At 38.5% G+C, this 25,985-nt stretch overlaps 4 protein-coding genes and 1 non-coding gene across 5 annotated transcripts; 1 reads left to right on the forward strand and 4 right to left on the reverse strand.

Moving 5' to 3' along the window:
• Positions 1–1,149: 1,149 nt before the first annotated feature.
• Positions 1,150–2,614, reverse strand: LOC101308741. Its single transcript, XM_004292007.1, has 2 exons — positions 1,953–2,614; positions 1,150–1,846 (listed from the first exon to the last, which is right to left on the reverse strand). The coding sequence occupies exons 1-2, from the start codon at positions 2,570–2,572 to the stop codon at positions 1,150–1,152; spliced, it is 1,317 nt and encodes a 438-aa protein (XP_004292055.1). The 5' UTR covers positions 2,573–2,614.
• Positions 2,615–6,140: 3,526 nt separating this feature from the next.
• On the reverse strand, positions 6,141–6,842 carry LOC101309031 (agamous-like MADS-box protein AGL61-like). The gene has a single exon (XM_004292008.1). It carries the CDS (start codon positions 6,840–6,842, stop codon positions 6,141–6,143), a length of 702 nt encoding a protein of 233 aa, XP_004292056.1.
• A 3,494-nt stretch (positions 6,843–10,336) lies between these two features.
• Positions 10,337–10,999, reverse strand: LOC101309323 (agamous-like MADS-box protein AGL62-like). Its single transcript, XM_004292009.1, has one exon. The coding sequence runs from the start codon at positions 10,997–10,999 to the stop codon at positions 10,337–10,339; it is 663 nt and encodes a 220-aa protein (XP_004292057.1).
• A 1,272-nt stretch (positions 11,000–12,271) lies between these two features.
• Positions 12,272–17,506, reverse strand: LOC101309612 (aspartate--tRNA ligase-like). The gene is made up of 14 exons (XM_004292010.1): positions 17,018–17,506; positions 16,836–16,945; positions 16,579–16,690; positions 16,373–16,444; positions 16,096–16,187; positions 15,848–15,968; positions 15,092–15,214; positions 14,413–14,608; positions 14,133–14,320; positions 13,968–14,039; positions 13,203–13,301; positions 13,013–13,093; positions 12,794–12,851; positions 12,272–12,681 (listed from the first exon to the last, which is right to left on the reverse strand). The coding sequence occupies exons 1-14, from the start codon at positions 17,504–17,506 to the stop codon at positions 12,512–12,514; spliced, it is 1,983 nt and encodes a 660-aa protein (XP_004292058.1). The 3' UTR covers positions 12,272–12,511.
• A 2,076-nt stretch (positions 17,507–19,582) lies between these two features.
• On the forward strand, positions 19,583–22,244 carry LOC101309013. The gene is made up of 4 exons (XR_183883.1): positions 19,583–19,723; positions 20,584–20,626; positions 20,759–20,793; positions 21,374–22,244. It is a non-coding gene; the product is annotated as an uncharacterized LOC101309013 (transcript).
• The last annotated feature ends 3,741 nt before the right edge of the window (positions 22,245–25,985 follow it).

Genomic DNA, 25,985 nt, shown 5'->3' on the forward strand with positions numbered 1-25,985 from the left:
GAGAGAGAGAGAGAGCTACCTATAATATTATAGTTTTTTGTTAAGGGCAAATCAGGCAGGTCATATAAAAGTTATTTAATGTGAGTTTGTAGTAATGAAAGAGTTTTTCCCAAACAGTTGAAGCGTGGAAGCACGTTGAGTGACATTTATCTCTTTTGGGCCGTAATGACAAATTAGGCCTTAAGCTATAATGCTTTCTAGACAATTTAGTCGGTGGTACTCTTTCCTCGGTTTGGAGTTTTGTCCTTCAGATTTTATCTAAACAAGGTTTTAACGAGGCCACCTCATTTAGGATTGAGAATGAGTAAAGACATTTTCTACTTCTTCCGTTTCAGTTATAAGTAGGTACTCAAGTAAAGGTTACCAGCAGCGTATGTGCGTTTTTGTTTCTTATATTTTATTTTCGGGTTTGAATTGTCTTTATTGACTCTCCGCTACTTATGCCTTGTGATTCTTATCACGGGATGTAATTTACTCTTCATATGAATACTGTTTGTAGCAATCACAAATTGACACCTCATCAAATACAGACGTTTCCCTACTATTCTCACAATTGAACGATCAACCTTATAGCTAGCTTTCACCATATCAGTGAACCGTGTACCTTTGACTACATGAGGCCAAATCAAAGATCCAAATCAAAATTGTAAGAAGTCGCTCCCTTTACTTAGGTGATAAGAGGAGACGGCAAGGGTAACTACATGAGGCCAAATCAAAGAATGTTAAACCTATGCATTTGCTGTCACAACACAAGCACTCATTAATAGATTCTCTTTGTTAATTCTGGCAAACCAACCCAGTACCATTTAGACAGTCCTAATTTCGTGCCATCTTGTTTTTCACCAACACAAGATTCTCTACAGCCTAAAATTACCCTAAAGCCATATATAATATTTTGGACCAAAATTTTTAACCATGTATGTACAAAATAGCCGAATAATTCACCAAATCACAGAAAAATGAAAATCTGTATTAAAAATTCCTGGTAGTCCTAGTCATTCCTCACTGTACACACTCCCTCTCACTCATCCAAGCCCAAAATACTTGGCAGCCCAAACCCTAAAATTTTTGCCGGCAAAATAAAAGAATCCAATGCCTAACTACCCACCCACCATCCAAAGCGACAACCCCTCCCACGCAAAACGACAACTACTGCCTCAGCTCCTTCCGGAGCTTCTGAGAAAACGGGCGGCAAGCATCCATGCTCAGATCCATCGCCGCCGCCAACGCCACGTAAGCGGCCGCGTCCTCCGTGCATGTCACGTGCTGCACTCCCACCTCCACCTCCGGCTTGCTACACTTCCCGATCCCCTCCACCGTCGACGACATCACAAACCCTCTCTGCAGCAGCTGAGGGATCAACCCGAACCCGAAGTCCGACCCGGACCCGGACCCGGGCCTCGACGACCCGGAACCTGACCCGAAGTCGAAGCTACTGTGGGGACTATTCACCGGCGTCAAACTCGACGTCAAGTCAATCGTGAACTTGCCGCCGTTGGACGCGCTGACGGTGGAGTTGGCAAGAATCGTGCTGAGCAGCTCGAACTTGTACCCCACGGTGTCGGAGCCGCCGCGCTCCAGCCACGCCTCGAGGCGGCCCCACGGCTTCCACGTCCCGTCCTCCGGCCGTAGAATCAGCCACGCGCCGGGGTTCGACCGGCTCACGCGCTGCGACCCGGGTGATGCCACGAACGGCGTCACCATCGACGCCGCCGCCACCGGAGAACCGGAGAGATCGTGGATGGTCAACGACCAGCCTTTCCTCTCTTTGGCGCTCTGCTCCTTTTGGTTGCTTCCCATGAACGGCACCAACCAATTCCTCGGCGTGCCCTGCTCGGACATTGACCTAAAAACCAAGAAACCAAAATCAAAACCACAATCAAGACCTGGACTAAATCGTAATTTTGAAAAAAAATTGGGCTCGGATTCCAAGAAAGGTCTAACTAACTAACCGTGACTGCATATCGCTGGCGTTTCTGAACCCGAATTTGCAAGTAAACACCGGCTGCTTCACATTCCCCTGAACCTGAAAAACCTGCGGGCTACACTCGGGTTCTCCGTCGAACTTGAATACGAATCTCGGGTCGGGTTCGGCCCGGACGCTTAAAAAGAATTGCGACTGACCCGACCCGTTCTTCTTCCCGCCGATCCCAATCCAGCCGTTCTGGTACACCACGGGCCTCGTCTCCGCGGCGGCCAGCTCCGCCAACGGGACCGTGACTCGGCCGAGGAGCTTGGCGGAGTTCAAGCCGCAGGTGGCGCCGCGGCGGCCGGTGTAGATCGAGATCGAGAGGGAGGGCTTCTTGGAGGCTAGGGCTTCGATTTGGGGCTTGCTGAGGTTGAAGCAGGCGTTGAGGGAGTGGGCGCGGGAGTTCGGGTCGGGTTGGGCTCCGGCGGAGGAGGGGAGGACGAGAGGGACGGCGGAGAATTGGAAGGGGAAGTTGGTGAGCTTGATTTTGCAGAAGCATGGAGAGGAGGAAGGGTGGACGGTGGAGAAGGAGGGTTTGGAGACGCTGGGAAACTTGAGGGTCAAGTCTCCGATGAGGATCCGCACGAACGGGCACGGATCCATTGAGGCGGGTCGGGTCGGGGTCTCTCTCTCTCTTCTGAAGTGTTTCGAATTTGGGGGATTTAGAGAGAGAGAGAGAGATGGAATAATATAAGAGAGGGAGAAAGTGAAGAAGAAGAAGACTGGGGATTTTAGGGTGAAGAGGAAACAGGCTGTAAATGACAGCTACTAGTGTTGTGGATATTAAGGGCGGGGATAAGGTGCAGCCGACCACAGTATGTAAAACCATGCGCTCACTTTCCTTGTTTTCTTTTCTTTTCTTTTTTTCCCTTTTATATGGAGATGTAGAATTCAATGGCGTAATTCTACAACAACCGATTGCCAGGAAATTAGTTTGAATGCAATAAATTTGTTGAAACTTTGAGGAATTTGAAACACTATATTATGAGTAATCTTTTTATGTTATTATTCCATTTTACGTATTCTCGATAATGTTTGTGTGTAATTCTTTTTTGCTTTTATCATTGCTGGCTTTGAGGTATTAGTTGTTTTAGGACTTTATCTATAACAAAGTTTTGATATTTGGCGGGATTAGGCTGAGTGAGTCAATTTTAGAAAAAGAAAATTCAATGTGATGGCATGTTTCCTAAATAGTTTTTTTTCTTCGTTCTATCATATTAAATACCGTTACATCCATAAATTAATTTCAGCTAGGATGCATATTAATTTTTGTATATTATGATAATGGTAATGCATCTAGTTAAAAACATTTATTACAGACAATGACGACGTCCATTCATTTCTTCGGGTGACTATTTTGTTTCGGTAATGTAGAGTACAACCAAACAATATATGTGATGACAATATTGTGACACTTTAGCTGCTCTAAAAATCCAACAATGGCCAAACGAGATGCTCGATTAATCAGCCATTGAATGTGAAACATTTTAACTCACGTAACGTTCTTCGGTTTATTTTGACGTATACGGTTTAAAAAATAAAGTATCGTTTTTCATTTACTTAATAACCAAGTATCTTTTTATAATATATGTATATTGATGCAGGTTAAAAGGATCAATCATTTTCTGTATGAAAAAGGAGAGCCGAGAATTATGTACAGTTAATCGTCTCTATCAGGTGTTGGATCAATCGATCACCTCGACTTAACATGAAGATGGCTACTTGGTATACACATCGTGGCACTCTCACACATCGAGCTCACAGGCTCAAACATAGAAAGGGACGTAGAGTAGTGGAGCTTATAGTAAAATGAGCTATTCGCATGCGTGGGGTGTAAGGCGCATCGGGTTTAGCTGGATCACAATGCGCACGTACGATCATGGCCAGCGTAGAGCATCCGAGTCCCAATCGGACCCTCTTTTGTCGCTTTCCGGGTTCGGACTCCGGGTCACCCGCTACGTAATCAAACCGAAAATAATGAAAATGCTCTAGTTCTACAGGGCGATCCATTCAAACCCTGTCGGGGCTCCAGCTGTACCCGACTTTTTGACGTCTTCTCCTTTCTAATTTTTCTTTTTCTTTTTTGAAAATAAAAATAATAATAAAATTTGGGTTTTATATGAGTTAGCGCCAGGGAGGACCAGGGTTGGACGCTACTGTGACCTACAACGATCCACGTGGGTCCCACGGGCTGGAGTTGTACGAATGGGAAATAAAGAATATTAAAAGTATTATTATAATACTGTGGGCTGTTGGACCGGGCTGGTTTTCGGGTTTGGTGCGTATACGATGAAATGACACCTCATGTTTGTCAGTATTTGGATCTGGTGTCATTAAGAGCTTTCTTTCCAGTGTGGTATTACATTGGATGCTAAGTTACACGTGCGTAATTGTTGTTTCTTTTTGGGTTTTTTTTTTTTTTTTTTGTTGAAAGCTAATTTGAGAGTATCTGGAATTATAAATACGTGAGTTTTTTTTATTTTTTATTATTTGACATTTAATGGGCAAAGAAAAAGGATGAAGAGAATATAAAGGTTAAGATCGATCGTATATATAATACAATTTGATCTAACGATATAGTCTTCTCTTAGTAAGTGAGAGGTTGTGAGTTTGACTCACGAAATTGTAATATTAAAGTTGTTTACCTGATAAAAAATAAATAGAAATATAGGTCAAGATGAATACTATTCCCTTTCAAGATGCCTTGGTGTCTATGTGATCTAGTTTTGGAAAGTTTATTTTTTTCACTACTATACATTTTGAAATTATATAGATGTTTTGTGCCCAAGTTAACAAAAAAATATCAAGCTGAAGCATAATGCTTGCTTAAAACATAGAATTTAACAAGACATGCTAAATTTCTTGTACATATTGAAATGAAAATTAGGAATAGATCTCGGACTTTACATATATGATGTTATCAAATCGAATATGAAATGACAACACCAAAAAAACAATATAAACAAAAAAAAATAGTTTCAAAATCAAGAACATTATGATGTCGTGATTCACTTCATGACACCATCTACGTTCGCTTGGTCGGACCGGACAACGACTAGCAAGTCTGCCTCCTTATTGCTTCATGCGTGTCGATTTTCAAGTCGATATGTGGTGGGGAAAGGAAGAGCTAGATCAAGTAGAATTCCTAGCAAAGCATATAGGAGTTTTACTTATGTAACAAGTAAATGATTTGATACGGGATTAATGCATTATTAAAAAGAAACTTGTAAGCATCAGTTTCCTACTACTCTTGATGGTATAATTTATAAGAGTTGTACGTGTTGTATTGTAGGAAGCAAATTTTCCGTCTTGTACATATATAAGGCATTTGGTCTCCATACGTACACGATTAAGCTATTATTAATGATCCAATGATCTTCATGAAATTAGGAAACCGATCGAATATATAATTTGTGATAACCCTATTGATTTGGAGTTGATGATAACTGACGGATACACAGTGTTAGTGCCAGCTAGCACTAGACCTAGCCAAATGTATTGTCCAAGATTTTGGAAGTCAGATATCTTATTCTCTTTAACTATGCATGATGAGCAAGGGACCATGAAGTTTATGATAACAATTAATGTGATCTTTCAAGGTAGAATAAAGTTAACCAGCTAATTAAACGTACGTCCAACCAGTTGAATATCGAAGAATGAAATTGGTTACTTAGGAAATGTCACCAAAACTAAGCCAAAGAACAATCATTCATTTCATTTGGATTCTCCTTGATTCCTCGACAAAAGTATGATCATTTTTCTTGAAAATAATGGATACATATTCGATCATTTGATAGTGAAGTAAGATTAGCGAGGAAGATCGACTATGGTAATGGCTAAATTATGTAGATGACCGAGGAGATTGATCCAAGAGATGAACCTGAGTATCTCCTTAATTAGCAAAATCATTTCCACCGTCTCCGTAATGAAGCTCCTTTTATTTTACACTATATGGGCTTGGTAATTCTGCGGATTATAATTACCATAGTAATCAAAGAACATTAAGGCTAGCCAGGATCCATGATCTTATAGAAGATACAATGACAATTATTCATCAGTTATTAACCATAGCGCACATATGAAAGCAGAGAGAACAAGAAATCAATGAATATTATGATCAAGTAGTAGCGAGGTGCCCTCTAATCTTGTAACTGCTGCATCCTGATCGAGTTCAGAAAAGACCAATATTCCCAGCAAAACCAAAATCATATGCTCTAGGAATATCAATGTAATCAGATCCAACCTGATCACTTCTGGGACTGCTGTTCTTAGATAAATGATGACCATTATTCGTCATAAAGAATGACGAAGAATTATTAGCAATATTAGTAGTATTACTAGACTCCATCCAAATCCTATTGGTTTGTTCATTCAAATTCTTCTTGAGCTCCTCCAATGCAGCCTGAAGTATTCGTAGCTCATCCAGTCCAAGTTCATCAACTGGGTTTTCCCACCAACACTCGCTGGTTTTGCTCATTTTATCAAGCGATTCGCCAAGCTTTCTCTCAGTCTCGACTTGGTTAGAAATCCTTGTTAGCTGCATGTTGAGCTCATGAGCAGTAGCATTCTTGTGAGCCTCACCAAGCTGTTGACAGGAGTCTGATAGAGACATATTAAAGTTAGGGTTTCGAGCAAGAAACCGGTCAATGAGGGAGTCAACGTCCGGGTGGCAGAAGGAGTAGGGCTTGTTTGCCGGAGAGAACACTATGATTGCAACCTCAACACCACAGAGTGTGCAGAGCTCGCTGGCCTTCTTGAAAAGCCCCGAACGCCGCTTGGAGAATGTGACTTGCAAATTGGTTCTCTTGGCTATTTTAGCAATAGGGATCTTTTGGCGACCTTGGCTAGATCTGTTGCTCTTCTTCATCGTCATAGTAGAAACTTGGAGGTTATGATCGAATACAGTGAGTGCTAGCTAGGGATGACAGATAAGGTTCTTAATTTCTTGTCAAATTTGTGATAATTTGGAAGAGATGAAACATGTATATATAGAGTTTATCATTTGCTCAAATTATTACTCTTTATGATAGCACTTATGTTGGGAATATTTATGTCCAATGTAATCGTAATGCTCGTTACTGTGTATGATTAAAACAAGATCGATCTTTTGGAAGTTATGATTTTATTCACTTGAACGTATATATAATTATAAGGGCTAGCTTACTAATTATAATCACAAAGCTGTGAACTAATTAGATGATTTATATAGTAATACAGATAACTAGCTATATATAAGACTTTGGGTATGTCAACGTGATCACATAATGCATGAACCACTCCCATGGGTGTGCTTAGTAAATAACAGATCCCTGTATTCACTTCAGCAATGAGAAACTGAAACAGCTAGGATTCTGCAATAAAAGATCGATGATATGGTGGTATTAAGCAGATGAGAGGATAGAATATATCAGTTGTTAGAAAACTGATTGATGAGGCTAATAATGAAGTATATATTGTGATCGATCTTTTATTTTATTTTATCAGAATGAACTATATATAATGCGTTGGTGTCTTGAGTTTCGGTTTTTAATTATTTGGGTTTCCCTGCTGTATAGTATTATTCATCCAACAATAGCCAGATCACTGGAAAAATAAAAAAATCTCAGAGGAAGCAAGAGTAAGAACTCTCCAGCTAGCTAAGGAGAAAGAAGGAAGAACGTACAGGTCGATAGAGATCCCACCATGCAAGGGAAGATCGACATTCCTACCTGCATGCTTATAAGAGATTAAGAACGAACTCAACGATCGAAGTGTGGGATACATGTTGTTCAATGTTCTTTTACAGAACCCTTTCTAATCTCGATCTCTAACTGTGGTTCCTCATTACCTCATCGAGCATTGACAGCGCAGAGGCATTGGATGAGTCTTGGAGAGGGTTCTTGGTGGAGAAACGTCACGGTTGCAGTTTGTTTTCTTAGCGGGAAAATTCCGTCAGTAACCGACCGGTCTATTAGAATCTAGGGGCAATAAGTACTTCGTCAAATTAAAACCTTGCTTGATCATAAGAAATAGTACCATACTCATTACACGAACAAGATATATCAGCTAATAATATTTCTAGCTTCATAGAGCCAGTACGTTTCCTTCCGATTTCTAATGACGTACAGTAATAGATAAATCCTCGTTTGCCCTAGACTGAGCGCGTACCTCTAGAAAGCCAATTCCTTTGCTTGAATTCATAGGTTCACATTTTGTAAGTTTGTCTCCTATTGCTGGCTAGCGTTTCGGCTTTCCCATATCAGATAATATATATATATAATTATATATTACTGCAGTATAAGATTATATGCTAGCTACCAATAGGAGAAAAAATTACAACAAAAGTATCTTTAAATGAGAAATTCTATGGTACCTACCCGTATCACCTACCCGTATGTGATACCTACATTTACAAATGTGACAACATATTTGTAGTCAAAGTGGTAATGTTGAGTCATATTATTTGTAATTTTGTTCTAATAATTGTAATTACAAAATGTACAACCATTTTACAACTTTATTTTTGAACAAATTGTTCTCATAGTTGTAATTTTGTTTAACTTCATGTAATAGTGTAAATAAATTTGGTAAATTTGTTCTGAATGTTGTAATTTGATTTATAACATTGTAATTTTTGTTCAAATAAAAGTAAAATAAAAATAGAATATACATCCCAGTACCATAACTTGTGTCATCTTAAATATGCATGAAACTAAAGTTTGTGGGCGAAAATCTTTTTAGGTATATTTTTGAAATATAAGTTGAACGCGATCAACAACATTTAATCGGCTAGAGACTATTACAAACGCTTGAGAATAAAGAAATAATTGATGGAAAAAATAAATAAATTATCCAAGCACCGCAGCTTGATCATTATAGCACCTGCTAAAATAGCCTCGTCCTCTACAGAATAATATTCAACTACATCTCTATCACCCGCCTACGTACATTAATGCATGATACAACAAAAGTATCTTAAACATGCACAGAGAAAAAGTATCTTAAACATGCACGGATATGGACGAAAACTTATATTAGGTATAATTTTTTTGAAATCGAAGTTGAACGCATAAGATCAACAACATTTAATCGGCCAGAGACCATAAACGCTTGAGAATAAAGAAATAATTCGTGGAAAAACCGGTTTTTATACAAGCACCAAAGCTTGATCATTACAAAACGTTTCGCTCGCATATATGTACATACTAAAATAGCCTTGTCCTCTGAGGAAAAATATTCAACTACATCTCGATCACCCGCCTACGTACACTGCGTGGTACAACAAAAGTATCTTAAACATGCATGCACGGAGCAAAAGTATCATAAACATGCATAGAACTAAGTTATGGATGAAAATTTATTCTTGGTATATTATTTTGAAATAGAAGTCGAATGCATTAGATCAACAACACTTAATCGGCTAGAGACTGCATACAGTACTTGAAAATAAAGAATTATTTACCCAAACACTGCAACTCATTACAAACCATTCGATTATAACAATCATATAGTACTACTCAGTTATCCAATAGACCGTTACAGAGTAGCTGATATCGCCTAATTCTTTTTAAAATAATTAGAAAAGAAAAAACAATCATAGTACATGTATGCTAAAGTAGCCTCGTCTCCATTCTGCGGCCCCTAAATCGCGAGCACTTGCTTACATACGCTACATACACATTAATGTGCATGGTACAACTGAAATATAGAATCGTCTCGAAGACTCACATCTGCCAACATGCACCAAGCTTGGAAAAACACTTAAGTAGATTACAACCAATATCGTCTTCCCCTAAGGGTTGTAATAGTAACCTCACCATCCATTATCTGAGACATCAAATTCTTTCTCACTATTCTTAGGTATAGCTACTGTCAAAACAATTATACTGAAAATTCTCTCCAAAATAAATCCCTTTCAATTACCTCATGATCATTCACTCTTACATCTAAGTATGTTGAGGGCAATTGATCACAACTAATTGCATGAGTGAGCAATCTATTGAGTAGAGCTACAAAGTCTTTGGAATCATCTGTTACATTGATCTTCCGATTCCAATCGGCACATACACAAAACCCTATGAAACTAACTATATGAAACAAATCTTAAAAAGAAAAAAAAACTATATCAAACAAATCAAAAATGAAACCAGGACATGTAAATGTACCTTAGGACAGACAGATTGAATATGAATGATCATTTATTTTCTTTGCCAAACGGCACACAACAACAGTTTTCAAACTTCATAAATAAAATAAACTAGATATTGGTCACACCAATACAAATCCACAGGAGGATCACAACAACAGTTTAATCAACAGAAAAGCATAACATAAAATTGAAATATGTGTCTCATAATTATTTATTCAATAACTCGATGATGAAGATCTTCAGAAGAAGCGACCAAATGCTGGATTCCATGCATGAGGATGGGGATGAGGAGGCATAACAGGCACTCCATTAAACCCCATGTTGGGGATCAGAGCTGGATTACCAGAGCTGCCCGCTGCAAAAAAAGGATTAGGGTTTGAGGTGGACTGAATCAGAAGCCTATCAATCTGCTTAGTCACTGCCTTCTTCAGCTCATCTAGAGATCCACGCAGCTGCTGACACTGTGACGGCTCCATCTCCTCAATAGGAGACTCCCACCAGCAATGCCCCTGGCTCGCCTTGCGCACCCGGTTAATCTCCTCTCCTCTTTTCCTCTCGACCTCCAGGTCGTTGGTAACCTGAGTCAGCTCGGTATTGAGCTCCCGAACGTTAGCGTTGCGGTGAGCCTCAATGAGCTGCATGGTACCAGAGCTCTGATGGTGAGGAGGGTTTCGGGTGAGGAAACGCTCTATCACAGACTCCACGCAGGGGTGGCCAAAGGAAAAGACCTTCCTCCCTGGCGAGAACACTATGATGGCTATCTCAGCTCCGCACAGAGTGCAAAGCTCACTGGCCTTCTTGAAAAGGCCAGAGCGGCGCTTCGAGAAAGTCACCTGAAGGTTGCTGTCATTGGCCATCTTGACCATCTCAACCTTCTGACGACCCTTGCTTTTCCTCACCATGGCTGAAACCAGAGAATGAGAAGTGTGAGAAATGAGAATGAGAGAGGGGATATATATTAGGGCTTCTACATAGAAAACCACAAGGTTGGTAAGTAATCACAATTCTAGATTCACTATTGAATTACGCAACAAATGCAAATGCCAATTCTTATCTTCGTAACGAGTACGTAGACCTCGTCTGTCAAGTTATGCGGTTCATCTGTGCTGTGCTGAAATGGTAGTCATCTACCATTGTTCTATGAAATAACTATTCCTTTGCTGTCAATACATTTTACTTCTATGAAAGTACTTACTAATATACTAGTTTGAGAGAAATTTAGAATCATTTTACTTTTAGTAAACATGGAATGCTCTTCATGGATTTTTTGACAGTCAATACCAGTACGGTTATACTGATTGCTTATTCATCACATGTGGATGCATTGCATTTAGCAAAATTGGTAGGAAATGACATCCTATATATCCCCTTATGGCTTTGGTGAATTTCCAAATAAGCTGGATATGTAATAATACCAGAGAACACAGAATAAATTTTGCTTCATATGCATGAAATATACAGAGGCAATATTTAGATGTTTTTCTTAATAGGGAGCATTAGCCCACACCACAAGTGGTCTCATGATAAGAAAACGTTTGTTCTTTTTTGGTCATTTAACGTTCACCAATTGAATTTGAATCGAAGTGTTATCGAATTAACATAAACGTAGAAACACGAACAAGTTATTTTAATCCAATTTTGTTATCTGTAAGAATAATGTGGCCTAAAAACCATATTTGAAGTTGGCTCAAAAGAGTGATAGGTTTCATGTTAAGAAAATTATATGTTTAGGAACTTTTTCTATTTTCTAGATCAATTAATTCTTCCATGCATATATGGTTCATAAAGTTCAAAGGTCTTTCAAATTAGAAGTTGGTAATTATTGTGAGATAGTTGTAGAAACCACAAGTTCGTCACATATATACATAGGAGACTGCACCATTTTGGATATTTGTAGATTTCATACTAAATTGCTCCTGTTCTGTCTGATCATATGTAATTGGGAATAGTTCCAACAAATTAAGTTGTAGTGAGAAAATGATTTGTTTTTCCTCGTCTTACTTTTACTTACTAGATTTCAGGTTAATGAGACCACATATATTATTCGCAATGTTCAATTTAGAAGGTTATGAATTTGTAATATTGTTCAGCATACAATTTAGAAGTCAAATGTATAATCCGTTGCGGTGGGAGTCGGACACAAGAAATTGATGCAAGATAGAAGCAACAAAGGATTTTATCAGACAACTCTATTATTCTTCATCACACAAAAAAATATTGAGTTTTGCTTCGTTAAAATATGGTATGGTTACAAGTGAGCTTGTGAGGATCTCGATCATTAGGTACAAAAAGTACTACAGATGCTAACTTGGTACGGTTTCCGTAGCTATGACGCATCAAAAAGGAAAGACTGGACAATACTAGTACCGACCATCAAAAGTGAGTTTCATCTGATAATTGAAGAGTTCAGTCTTCTAACGAGTCTGCAATGACAAATCCTGTAGCTGCTGGGGATCCACCTCAGACGGCGATCTGGTAAGAGCACATTGTGCAGTTGTAGTTTTTGGGAAAGCTATGACATCCCTAATGGAACTAGCACCAGCCAGCAACATGACCAATCTATCCAAACCATAGGCAATTCCCCCTGCATCAGATAGCAATAATCACTCAGCATATTATATGCAACACAGAATTAATAACGGAAGATGTCCATAAGATAAGAGTAAGGAATAAAATTTAAGACCCAAACTCCATACCATGTGGAGGGGCACCCATGTCTAGTGCCTCAAGAAGATAGCCAAACTTCGCTTCAGCCTGCAGATGATGTACAATGCCACCACATTAGACATATACTCCAATACTTCACTTTAGCCTCCCATCACTCGAGTATAGACTAAATTTAGCTTGACAAGACTGCTAAACAGTAAGAATCATGCCCCCATGCCCAACCAATGAAAAATAGATGATGTACACACCTCTTCAGGGGAGATGCCAACGATTTCCAAAACCTTTTGCTGCACCTCACGTTTATAAATTCTCAGACTTCCGCCACCAATCTGGTGGCACCAGAGAAACAGCATAGCACATCAATTTCTTACCTAGGAGCGTATACATCCAAATGCATTAAACTTGAAACTGCTGAAGAGACTACGAAAGATATTATACCTCAACTCCATTGTAAACCATGTCATATGCTATAGCACGAGCAGAAGAAAGATCATTTATGTCTTCAGGATTTGGGGCAGTGAAGGGGTGGTGCAAGGCCTGACAATAAGGAATTTGAGCAATATGCGAAAAGAGATGAAAAAGCAATAATGAACTTCAACTTTAAGTCACAAAGTGTCTTTTCAAAACCAATTACGGAAACTGAAACAATTATGTAATATCAATTCCAATAAGTGGTCTTCTATATATTGTCGCTCAGAAATTTTCTTTGATCTAAATTCCACTGAAAATCCATAGGCCACATACAACTCAAAACCCAAGAAGTACTCTAGGCCATTAAGCCTGGCATGCAAAAACCACAATATCATTTTTTTCGAAACACTTTCGTTTATACCCAGAACTGAAGTCCCTCTACAACATAACTGCACAAGGCATTAACCAGGGATGATCCAAGCATATTAAAAGGTAAGCCGAAAGCCTAATAATAGGTGAGAAAAGTAAGACCTCAATTCCTGGGTATACTGACTAAAATGAGGCGACTTTTAATCTCAAGCACTGAACTCTGATATACGAACTGGGTCAAAATGTTGCAGTCAATAAACATCAACTTGGTTGCAACTTGCAAGGAGTAATATCACACCCATATCAAAGTTCCCGTGATGAGTGATGATAACTCAGTTATGAGCAGTCTTTAGTACAAACGTATAAAACAACAAAAACATATGACACTTGGAAAATCTAAGCAGCAAGAGATGTGGTACAAACCTCAAACCTTTGCTCTAAGTCATTCCATTCAAACATTGGGAAATCAGTCACCCACAGAATTGAATGCCTGGACTAGATATCGGCCATAAAATCCAAAAAAAAGGCGTCAGCAAATCAGAAACACTATGATAATGTTCACCTCATAAACATGAATGGTACACTCACATCATCAATCAAATCAAGCTCGTGTGCAACAAAGACCCGTAATCGATCTAGGGTTTTATTAACTGATGTCTGATGACCAACTGCAAACAAGATCAGATCCCCTGGCTTGGCAGAGCAACGACTCAGAAATTGCTCTATCTTTGTTTGATCCAAACTAGATGTTAATGCAGGAATTCCCTCAATTCCACCTAAGAGAAAGTATAGAAAATATCACCTGTGAGTAGTGAGATACTGAACAAGAAAAATCTCATCACAAACAAAGATATAAATGATTTATTACCATCATCTAAGACCTTCAGGAAAGGCAAGCCCTTCGCTCCAGACTTGATTGCTTGATTATAAATATCTCCCTTCTTTAGAGCTGTGTTTGAATATCTTTTAGCACCAGAAGGTACACATAAAACTTTTATGATTCCTCCACTTCCCAAAGTATCAGCAAAAACCCTGAATGTGGAATCTGAGAAAATATCAGATACCTGCAATTGCCATCAAACAGACATCTTTTTAATACTTGTTCTGAAAGCGATAGCGAAATCATTCCTTGACTGTCTGATTAATGTACTAGAGGACTGAACTGGTTCTGAACACGCTGAAGATGAGAGTGGCTTTACGAAGGAACTATTATTAAACTTAAAGTCTTAAATGATCTTAGCTTTTACATAAGAAAAGATAAACTGAACACTTCAAGTTTGACTGCAACAGGCAAACAATTAAAACTTTGGTATTGAACTTTTGTACAAGACATATGCTAGAAATACTTTAAACTGCCGGTGATCTCTACAGAAGATATGCGAAAAGGAAACGAATCTTTTGAAGTGCCAAAAATTAAGAAAGATGCAATTATATATAATTTATATTTTTAGAGGTTATTAGATAAGTGGCTGGTTTTCTATGATCCGTTATACACCACATATAACCCATTGAGTTTCAACAATACTTATCAAGGAAAAGATTCTTACATCTTTCAACTCAAGATCAAATCTAATATCTGGCCTGTCCGAACCATAACGACTAATTGCTTCAGCATATGTAAGCCTAGGAAAAGGGTTTGGGAGATCTACACCTTTGATCTCTAAAAAAACCTGCAACAGTTATGGATTAGATTTCTAATTATAGCAGTAAGAGCGAATGGATGTCAAAGATATGTTAATTTATCAATATATGCAAAGCGAAAATATAAAGAAGTAAGATAAACTTATGAGTTCAAAAGTTGATGAATTAAAAGCCGCAGACTTCCTGCACCACCAAGTATTATAGCCTATTTGATGAAAAAACTCCAGCACATAAATGAACTTCAAATGAATCTGGTTGAGGAATATTATATAGCTCAAATGCCAGAAGGTTATTAAGTCAAGTACAATTGAAGTAATGAAAAGGCTCACCCAAATTCTGGATAAAAGTTCAACCAAGTTATTCTAAATGGGTAAAAGGGGAGAAATGGTTTTATTGCAAATTAGACATTCAATTTCTAAGTTTTGACCAGTAGTTATATAAGTAGTTTCTTCTGCCCCCTAAGAGATGATTCAAAAGTTCATTAACGCTTTCATATAAATTGTGTAGCTGATAAACAAACTCATTGTAAGGCCCTAAAAAGGAAATGCTTAAAGGCTTCCAAATGCTTAAACTCATTTGTAGCTGATCATATTTCAATTTTATATGATCTCTCTAATCCGTTTACCGCTCTACCTTAGATAAAACTAGGCAATAAGGCTGACCTTTCTAATCAAATCTTCGTTAAGCTTCAGCATGTCCTCTAAGGGAGTAAAAGCAAGCTCCATATCAAGCTGTGTAAACTCGGGCTGCCTATCAGCTCTTAAATCTTCATCCCGAAAACATCTGCAAATAACGAAACCAAATATTGCAGTTAATTCTAATATTGGTAGAAGTGGCATAAAAATCACTTTCGAAATGAGCGGCTAATAATAGTAAATCAATTTAGACAAAAAGACAGCGAAAAATTTACCTTGCTATCTGATAATACTTATCAAAACCAGAAACCATCAACATTTGCTTGAACAGTTGCGGACTTTGAGGCAAAGCATAAAATGTTCCTGGCTTCAAATTACATATTAGAGAAAATAAGCTCCCCAAACTAAGATGGAAGTATCTAATAAGCTCCCCAAACTAAGATGGAAGTATCTAGTAAGGTAAACCGAAAGGAACGATTGTCCCATGTTGGGGGTTCGCAGAGAAGACATCAAAATAATGATGTGAATGCCAGCAGAAAAGTTGTAAAGTACCTGAACTCTCGATGGAACTAAATAATCTCGGGCTCCTTCGGGTGTCGATCTAGAGAGTATTGGAGTCTCAATCTACCTTATAACCATGTGTAAAAATCAGAATCAAAACAAAACCTTCCCCTTTAATCTTTCTTTCTCGAATAACACAAAGTACGAAAATCCATAACATAATGCCAATCCTTTTTACAATAACTAACACACTGTACCTCCACAAAATCATGTACATCCTCCAGATACCTTCTCATCAGTTTCACCACCTTATGCCGCAGCATTATGTTGGATTGCATTTGCGGCCGGCGCAAGTCAAGACACCGGTACCTATCAACAAGTATCTGAGTAGCATCACTAAATACAGCTCAAATTGGTAACCAAAGAAACAAAATTCAAACACTCTTGGTAAGCCAAAGAAACAAAATTCAACTCATTTCCATCGAAAACAAACACAAGCAAGTGCGAAATTCACCTCAACCGTATCTCCTCCTTCATCAAATCCTTTGCATCCTCCGCAGTAGTAACTAAAAACGGCAGCTTTGCCCTCACTGCATTCAACACTTGAACATTCTCCGCCGCAATCTGTCCACATTGATCATTCATATATCAATCACTCATCATCATCACCGAAATTCAAAAGGGTTTAGGGTTTACCTCAATTTCGCCGGTTTTCATTTTCTGATTGACGGAGTCGGCGGGCCTAGACCGGACTCGGCCTTCAACGGCGACGACGTACTCGAGCCTGAGGTCGTTGACGGCGGAATGCGCCTCGGGGAAAGAGTCGGGGAGAGTGGTGACCTGGACGGAGCCGGAGTGGTCCCTGAGGTTGAGGAAAGTGAGGCCGCCGTGGACGCGGTGGAGGGCGACCCAGCCGCAGAGGGTGACGCGCTTGCCGACGTCATCGGCGGAGAGTTCTCCGCAGAGGACGGTGCGGGGGACCCACAGGAGGGGAGGAGATGGGGGGTTGGGGATGGGAGTGAGGGTTTGAGGAGGAGTTGGAGTTGGGGAGGCGGAAAATGAGGCGGAGGGAAAGGAGGCGGGTTTTTTGGGGTTTAGGGGTTTAGGGAGGAAAGAGGGTTTAAGAGAATAGAGGGTGTGGAAGAGAAGAGGAAGAGGGCAGAAGGTTCTGCGGAGGAGGGACATGGCTCCTCTCTTGTGTGCTGTGGCGTGGATGGAAGAGTTTGAACAGAGTTTGGGAATTTGGGAGTTTGGGGTTTAAGGATTGAGAAGAGGGTGATGTGGCATTGTGGCCAGTAGAGTCGAAGCACAATTCTAAAATAAAGATGTGTATTATACTTTTCTTTTGATTAATAAATAAATAAAAAAATACCTCGACATATGGAAATCAAAGTTAGAGCGTCATAAGTCATAACCGAATGAGGAAAGCTGTGATCGTAACTTTGTTTCCAGTATGACCAAGATTTTTTTTTGGTCAAGAAGTATGACCAAGATTTGCTATTGCGTTCATAAACATATATTTTCATAATATTCACTCTTAAGGAGGGGATCTAATGAGAACCATTAATTTAAGAACTAATTGAAGACTTTTTCATTGATCGTTTATTATACCCATTTTTCAATCATATTTTTTCATCTCAACCGTTAAGTTTATAGGTTTATATAACCTGGACATATGGAAATCAAAGTTAGGGCGTCATAAGTCATAACCAAAGGAGGAAGGCTGTGATCATAACTTTGTTTGCACTATGACCAAGATTTGCTATTGCGTCCATATAAGCATATATTTTCATAATATGCACTCTTATAGGATGCGTTCGAGACACCTCTATTTAGTTTTATTTTTCCCCATAAAAAAATAATAATATGCACTCTTAAGGAAGGGTTCTAATGAAGACCACTAATTTAAGGACTAGTTGAAGACTTTCTCATTGATCGCTTATTACACAAACTTTTCAATCACATTTTATCATCTCAACCGTTAAATTTATAGGTCTATATAAGTAGATCACTTATACAAATTTTTAGCCAAATTGGTAATCTTTAAGAAATCAAACTAAATCGAATCAATTGACGATCCAAATTTGTCAAACAAAAGCCGTTCAAGCTTATAATTGATAAATCACATTTTTGAATGTCTTAACGATTTTTAATTTGGATGAAAATTTGTAGAAATGATCTACTTATATATATATATATATATATATATCTACAAACTAAACGGTCGAGATGTGAATATAGGATGCGTTTCACATCTCGACCGTTAGTTTTATATGTGAATATATGTGAATATAGGATGCACTATGACCAAGATTTGCTATTGCGTCCATATAAGCATATATTTTCATAATATGCACTCTTATAGGATGCGTTCGAGACACCTCTATTTAGTTTTATTTTTCCCAATAAAAAAAAATAATATGCACTCTTAAGGAGGGGTTCTAATGAAGACCACTAATTTAAGGACTAGTTGAAGACTTTCTCATTGATCGCTTATTACACCCACTTTTCAATCACATTTTTTTCATCTCAACCGTTAAATTTATAGGTCTATATAAGTAGATCACTTATACAAATTTTTAGCCAAATTGGTAATCTTTAAGAAATCAAACTAAATCGAATCAATTGACGATCCAAATTTGTCAAACAAGAGCCGTTCAAGCTTATAATTGATAAATCACATTTTTGAATGTCTTAATGATTTTTAATTTGGATGAAAATTTGTAAAAATGATCTACTTATATATATATATATATCTACAAACTAAACGGTCGAGATGTGAATATACAATCAGAAAATAGTTGAAACGAAAAAGTCTTAAACTAGTCCTCAACTTAGTAATCCTTGTTAAAACCACTTCTTGCACTCTTAACTCACAAAATGATCATATATTGGACACTTGAAATACAACCCAGACATGAACATGTTTAGATATAATTAATATATGTATCATTTACCGCATTCTTGTGAGTGGAAATTGAGCTCAACTACAATTGATATAATATTTCAATTTATAGCCAACAATGTGTACTAACTTTTCTTTTCCAAAAATTTTGGGTGGGACTTGAGTCCTGGGGAGTTACACGACCGATCGCCGCTGATTGCATCAACTAGAAAGTTGAAGCTGGATCCGTCCCTGATTGCATCAACTAGAAAGCTGAATTCTCTTTAAATATGACAAAATTCAATTGCCTAAAATTATAAAATAAATTTTTTAATATCACTGTATATATTTGTGATTAAAGATAACTAGTCTTACAAGAGCCGCCACGGCCTAAACTTAGCAATAGCAGTTACCGCCAGTGTCGAGATAGTGCCCCGCAGTTCACAAGTCCTGAGATCCTGGGCGGCTAGTCGGCTACGTCCCTTTTCCAGGGAACAAATCTCTTGCTACCAAATGGGGTAATTCTCTCAAGCCCCAGTTCATTCTTCAAATCCTTCCACGTAATTGATTGTCTCTCCATTGAATCTTTGTCTGTCTACTGTTGGATTACTTTGGTTTTCTATTTGTATTTGGAACAAGGAACACTAGTTTACTGTTGGATTACTTTGGTTTTCTATTTGTATTTGGAACAAGGAACACTAGTTTACTGTTGTGTTGTGTCCATTGAATCCTGATATATGAAAATCTTTTATGAATTTAAGTATGCGTATCTTTTAAGACTCCAGATTTTCATTTGTACCTTTATTTTCTTCTTCCATAAAACTTTAGGGAACTTTAGTTTACAGGCTTTGTGGTTGGCAATTGTTGATAACGTGAATATAGTTTGAAAATCCTGAGCTGCCACTTCTGTATGTTGCCAAGTAAAGAATAGTTTGGATAACTGGTGGTACTGAAACGGTTGTTTTCCTAAATGTTGGTTATCGCATATCTAGTTGTATCGTTCTTTTCGAACACTGTGGATTATAAGGTAGACATATAACCTTGGATTTCCTGAGCTGCCACTTCTGTATGTTGCCAAGTAAAGAATAGATTTTTTATGCTCTCAGTGACTCAGTGGTATATAGTTTTCTGTAAACTCATGAACCAGCTTTTTTCCTTGGATGTAGTTCAGTTTGTTGTACTCACTTTATTCTTTGCCGAAGATCTATGATCCGTAACTCTTGCTTTCTACTTCCTTATTTTCCTGATCACTTGCTTTCTCTTCGTTTTTGTGTCTGATTGGGGTTTATTTGAGTTTTAGTTCTTTACTGTTCAGAGAATTGTATTGTCTTGGATGGTTCACTGTTAACTTGCACTGTTTCGGGGGTAGTTGTTACAGATGACCAGGACCGACAATAATCTGTATTCGAAAACTTATGTTGGTACGTGAATATGGCTCTCCACTGGTTATTCCATGGAACCCTTAATTTAAACGTCTCATCAGTTTCTATTAAATTTAGTGCTGTTGAATGATTCTATACTAATGGTGTTTATGTAAACTTCCTATCACACAGAGATATGAGGGACTTGAAGTTGAAGTAGCTCAAAGGTACCGTTCTCTAATAATAAAGAAGTCAGATATACTGTTAGTTCTGCTGTGAAAGATTTGCCTATACAGTAATGCATGTACGTACATAGATACTTGTTTGGGTGGATACAAACCATACTACCCTAGATTAATAGGCTGCATGTGTTTTCCGTATCTGTGAATCGTTGTTAATTGTTTGTGATGTTATGACCAGCAAACTAATACTCTTATAAGTCTTATTATACCAAGAACTTGCTGATGCAACTTTGGAATTTACCTGGAATTAGAAGTCATGTAAATTCTAAAACTTACTGCATTTTGTGATCTATAAGTAGTTTGAAGTCGCAAGAGATTGACAGTCCCCTGAGAACAGTCTATCATTATTCATACTTATGTCATAGCATGTCAATTCAATGTAGCATCAATCTAGCGAATCTAGCGATTAAGTTCCTAGCAGTCGTCTTTTGTTATTCCATGTTGTGCAGATGTGAAGTATGAAATGTTTTTTCTCGAAAAAATGTATGTAAAGTTTTCCTGTAGTATGTTTGCTGCTTATCCTCCATTATGATGAATAGCTGTGAAATGATATTTGAAATGGCAGGTACCTAGCAGAGGTGCATGTCCAGGTTATGCCACTTATTGAAGCAGAAAACTATAGTATGAACTATGAAGACTCTGGAAATTCACAGGGGACATAAAGGACATGCGTCTATTGAAGAAGCTGCTGACCCTTGTCTCATGCCTCTCGTCTATGAGGCGAAGGGAGATTATGAATCTGCACTCGAGCACCTTGTCCTTGCTTTCATGCTAACGGTTTCCAATGTGCAAGACAATGAGGTTGCCGCTATTGATGTGGGCATTAGGGACATTTACTCGTGTCTTTGGCTCTTTGATGAGGCTGTTTTTTCTTACCAGAAAGCTTTCATCTATAAATCTACAACGGGCGAAAATCATCTTTCGGTGGCATCAGCTTTATTCACCTTGCTGATCTGTATTACACTATTACAAGACTGGGAATTTGATAGAGTGAATCCTACTGTGTAGAAGCTGCAACTTGGATATTAGAGTACATCCTGAAGATGAGGGAAGAAATGCTTTGGGATGGCAAATCCAAATGTTGATGATTCAAAGAAAACATTCGCTGATATTTTGAAAGAACGAAGGGCGCGAGTCAGGAAGGGAACAGAAAGAGAAAATCGATGAGAATTTACTCCGCAGCTCCAACTCCCAAAGGATGAAGAGGAAAGGAATAGAACTCGACCAACAATGCCGCCTTTGGCTGCTAATTCCCTTACTGCCAGCTTTATGATTTATCTGGTTTGTAGATATAATTGTGTTAGAAAGCTTTCACTTCCCTGTAAATTCCTTGGTCACTCACTGGAATGCTGGATCTTTGAATATCTTACGTGCATTTTTCTCCAGTCCTCAACATTTAAGACTCAAAGAGTGCTTGAGAGAAATGTAACTACAAGCATAAATGCAATTTCATGATTTCCTTTAGTGCTCTCTCTGTTTTGATTTTCATAAATACATGCCCCCAGCTGTAATTGAAATGGCAAACTGATGTGAACTTCCAGAAAATAAGACATGAAATAGCCAAAACTATAAAATAAAGCCAAGACTGAAGGATGAAGTTCAATCAAAACAGCAGAAATCAAGTAGTTTGGTATCAGTTTCCAGAAAGACACCCAGATAGGCAATAATAGAAAACCAAGCCAAAAACTAAGAGATGAATTGAATCATAACACCATAATTAGAGACACCCAGATAGGAAATAACAAAAAAGCAAATCAAACACCAAGGAATGAACTCATTCACAACACCAGAAAGAATTACTTTTCACATTAATTTTTTTCTAAAAGTTTGGAGTACAGGAAACCTATCAAAGAACAGAGGACCATTGACAACATCACCAACAATCTTGATCAATCGTACCCCTAGTTACAGAGACAGAGCCTTATCAACACTCATCTAAAGCAGCAACCCAGTGAAAGTTAAAGCCCCAATACCTACAAATCTCCAGAAACCCAATGAATAAAGGAGCCTCATTTTCCAGGTCGCCACTCAGAAATCCAATCTTCGGTTCTTCACAGTATACCCCTACCTACAGTCCTACATTGACATTAACTGAGCCATATCTACAGAACTCACAGTAAAACTCCGCAACATCTGAGAGAAATCAACGCCCCAAAACTTCAAATCGCTCCAAACCCAGAAATGAAGGAGTTGCCACTTTGAAAAATCGGAACTTGAATTAAATAACATAGCCATTAGAACCTAAAATCCACAATGCCTGATTGCCTGCATCAAAATTCTCCACCTTCTTCACCTTGTTGTAAATCAGGCCTGGGTAACCAGAAAAGGGTAACTTTCAATCAAAGACTCAAGAACATGACTTTCTTGATGAACTCTAGAACAAGAAGAAAAGAGAAGTCCAAGAAGCAAACTTACAGGCTTGTGGAATTGAGTTTGGCCTCAAGAAGATCACCCACTGGATTGCTGAAAACTGGAAAAGGGTTCTGAAAAATCCCCTGTTTCTTCTTCTTCTTCTTCTGGGTTGGATTCTTTCAGGTTGTCCTTGGACCCTCTTGGCCTTCCTGTTATTCTTTCTCTTGATGGAATTTGGTTTGGGCTTCTTGATTGCACACCTGCCGCTCTTTGTCAGCTCCGTCGTGATGGTCATGATGGACGGTGGACTAGTTTGTGCTTTGCGGAAAGAACAGAGGTCTTGTGAGGAAGAAGAGAGTTTTGGCAGGAACAATTACAAAGGAGGGTTAAGAGGTAGAGAGAGAGAATCAAAGAGAGTTGGGTCAGGTTTGAGAGAGAATCGGATTGAAGAGAGAAATGAGTTTTGAGAGTGAATTGAAAGATTACAAAGGGGAGAGCGAGAGGAGGCGGGAAGTAGCTAACTGAAAGATAACGGAAACTCTTCGGCTTCGTATTCTGTTTCTTTGGGCTTCAGCAGCTGAAGCCTGGTTTTATTGGTTTGGGTTGTGTCAGTTGTTTAGTAAATTCCCATGATCCAAAGATTTTGTACATATTCTTTTTGTACATCTTGAGCACTCACGATCAAAGTAGGACCAAGTCACCCTCTAGAAAAGATTTTGGTTGTGTCACATTTTAGCTATACAAGCTATATACAGTACATGAATCCCAAAAAATTACTCCATACAAGGACAAAAATTAGGAAGAGCCACACTTGACACTTGGAAAACATATATGCAGTCCCGGACGGTAAAACGTTTAGAAAAGTCGAAGCTTTGTTTTTCATTACATGTAGAGAATGTTAAGTTTCCTGATCAAGCTAGGAAACCAACCCCAAAAAAGATCAAGAACAATTATTGTTTTCCCTGTCACAATCCTTTTTAGCGCCGGAAAGGACAAAAACCAGAAAAAAGAATAACAGATGTGGAATACGGAAGAACAATCCAATAAGAGGAGGAAATTCCAATTCAAGTCGGAGACTATCTTGGACAATCTGATCACCCATGGGGCTATGCTTATATAAAAGTACTACAATGGAATTAATCAAATACCAATATATGTATCATTATTTACTCGATAGAAAGTATTGAGAGATCGAGAGAGATGACCGAGGGGGCTCTTTTTTTGACATATAGTAACATAAGACACTGCCTATCATTTACCAAATTTCTTTACTTGAACTTGAAGAAACTACTTGATTACAAGAGAGAGCAGAAGTCCATCAGCCAAAGTAATGATTATGATTATGGATGCTGGCAGGAACCACCTAATGAAATCTTAGAGAAAATTGTACAGAATCTGAGGTTAAGTGACCGAATACGCTCGGGCATCGTTTGCAAGTCTTGGAGGTCAGTTATTATGTGTAGTATTCCCTCACATGAGTTCCCCTGGTTAGTACTTCCTCAATCCCCGGATTGCAGGAATGACAAAACCCTAAGCTTTTTCAGCATCTCCGATGGCAAAGTTGTGGATTTGAAGCTACCCAGGCAAGTTCAAGGAGGATGGTTTTATGGATCTTCCAAAGGTTGGCTGATAATGATTAAGGAACAAGGACTAAACACTCAGATATCTCTACTCAATCCAATATCAGGAGCCCTACACCAACTTCCATCCTTGGCAACTGTTCCATCCTTTCAAAATTATGTACAAGAGAAAAATTGGAAACTTTACGGTGGCTCCCTATTCTTTCATCAAATTGTGTTATCTACCTCAAATATTAATTCAGATCAATGCGTGGTAGCAGCAAGTTTTGACTCTTGCCGTGAACTGGCGTTGTGCAGACCTGGAGGCAAAACATGGAGTGTCTTTCGTCCATTTGAGCACAAACATGAGACCGTGGCCCAATTATTATTTTCCAGTGGTAAGCTATATGCCATGATTGGTGGTAAGATTAAGAAGGAAGGTATTATAGCTCGAACCTTAAGATTTGGAGATCATGCACTGGAACTGACGATGGTCTATGTTGGTGTAATCGAACTACCAATATGGGAGACTAAGGAGTACCATGACCACGCGGTCTACTTGCAATGTTTGTGTAGCCCATTCTTGCTAGAATCAACCAAAAATGAAGTGTTATTGATCCAGAAAATCGAAGACTATTTTATAAAGGTAAATAACGATCCCGATCAGGACGAGGAAGCAGATATTCTTGAAGGCGAGGATGATGATGAAGGCAATGACATGGAAGAAGAAGGCAATTTTGATGAAGGTGATGAGAACTACAATGATAATGATGCTGATGATGTTGAAGGTAATGAAGAGGATGATGAAGAAGGTGAGTATCATAATGAAATAGAGGATTGGGACTGGGACGAGTCTATCTATACGAGGACAAGCACCTTTAAAGTATACAAGATCGATTCCAAGACTGACCCAAACAATTTTCTTAGGTTACAAAGTTTGGGAGAGCAGACGTTTTTCTTGGCTGAGCACGGTTCTTTGTCTCTCTCAGCTTCAAATATGAAAGAATTCGAAAAGAATTGCATTTATTTTGCAACAAAGGCAACAACGAGAGATGTGCTTCCAAAACCACAAATATCTCGCGAGATTGGTGTCTTCTACTTAGACACTGGTAAGATTAAGAGATCTTTTCCAAGCATCAACTTTTCAACTCGGTCTCGAACCAGTTGGTATGTTCCAAGTTTATGATTAATTGAAAGACACCAAGAGCAAATATTTGCTTGATGATAAATTGCAGTATTTCTTGCGATTTCAAGTTCTTAATTTTC

Source organism: Fragaria vesca, linkage group LG2 (genome assembly GCF_000184155.1).
Source record: "Fragaria vesca subsp. vesca linkage group LG2, FraVesHawaii_1.0, whole genome shotgun sequence".
Lineage (NCBI taxonomy): Eukaryota > Viridiplantae > Streptophyta > Magnoliopsida > Rosales > Rosaceae > Fragaria > Fragaria vesca.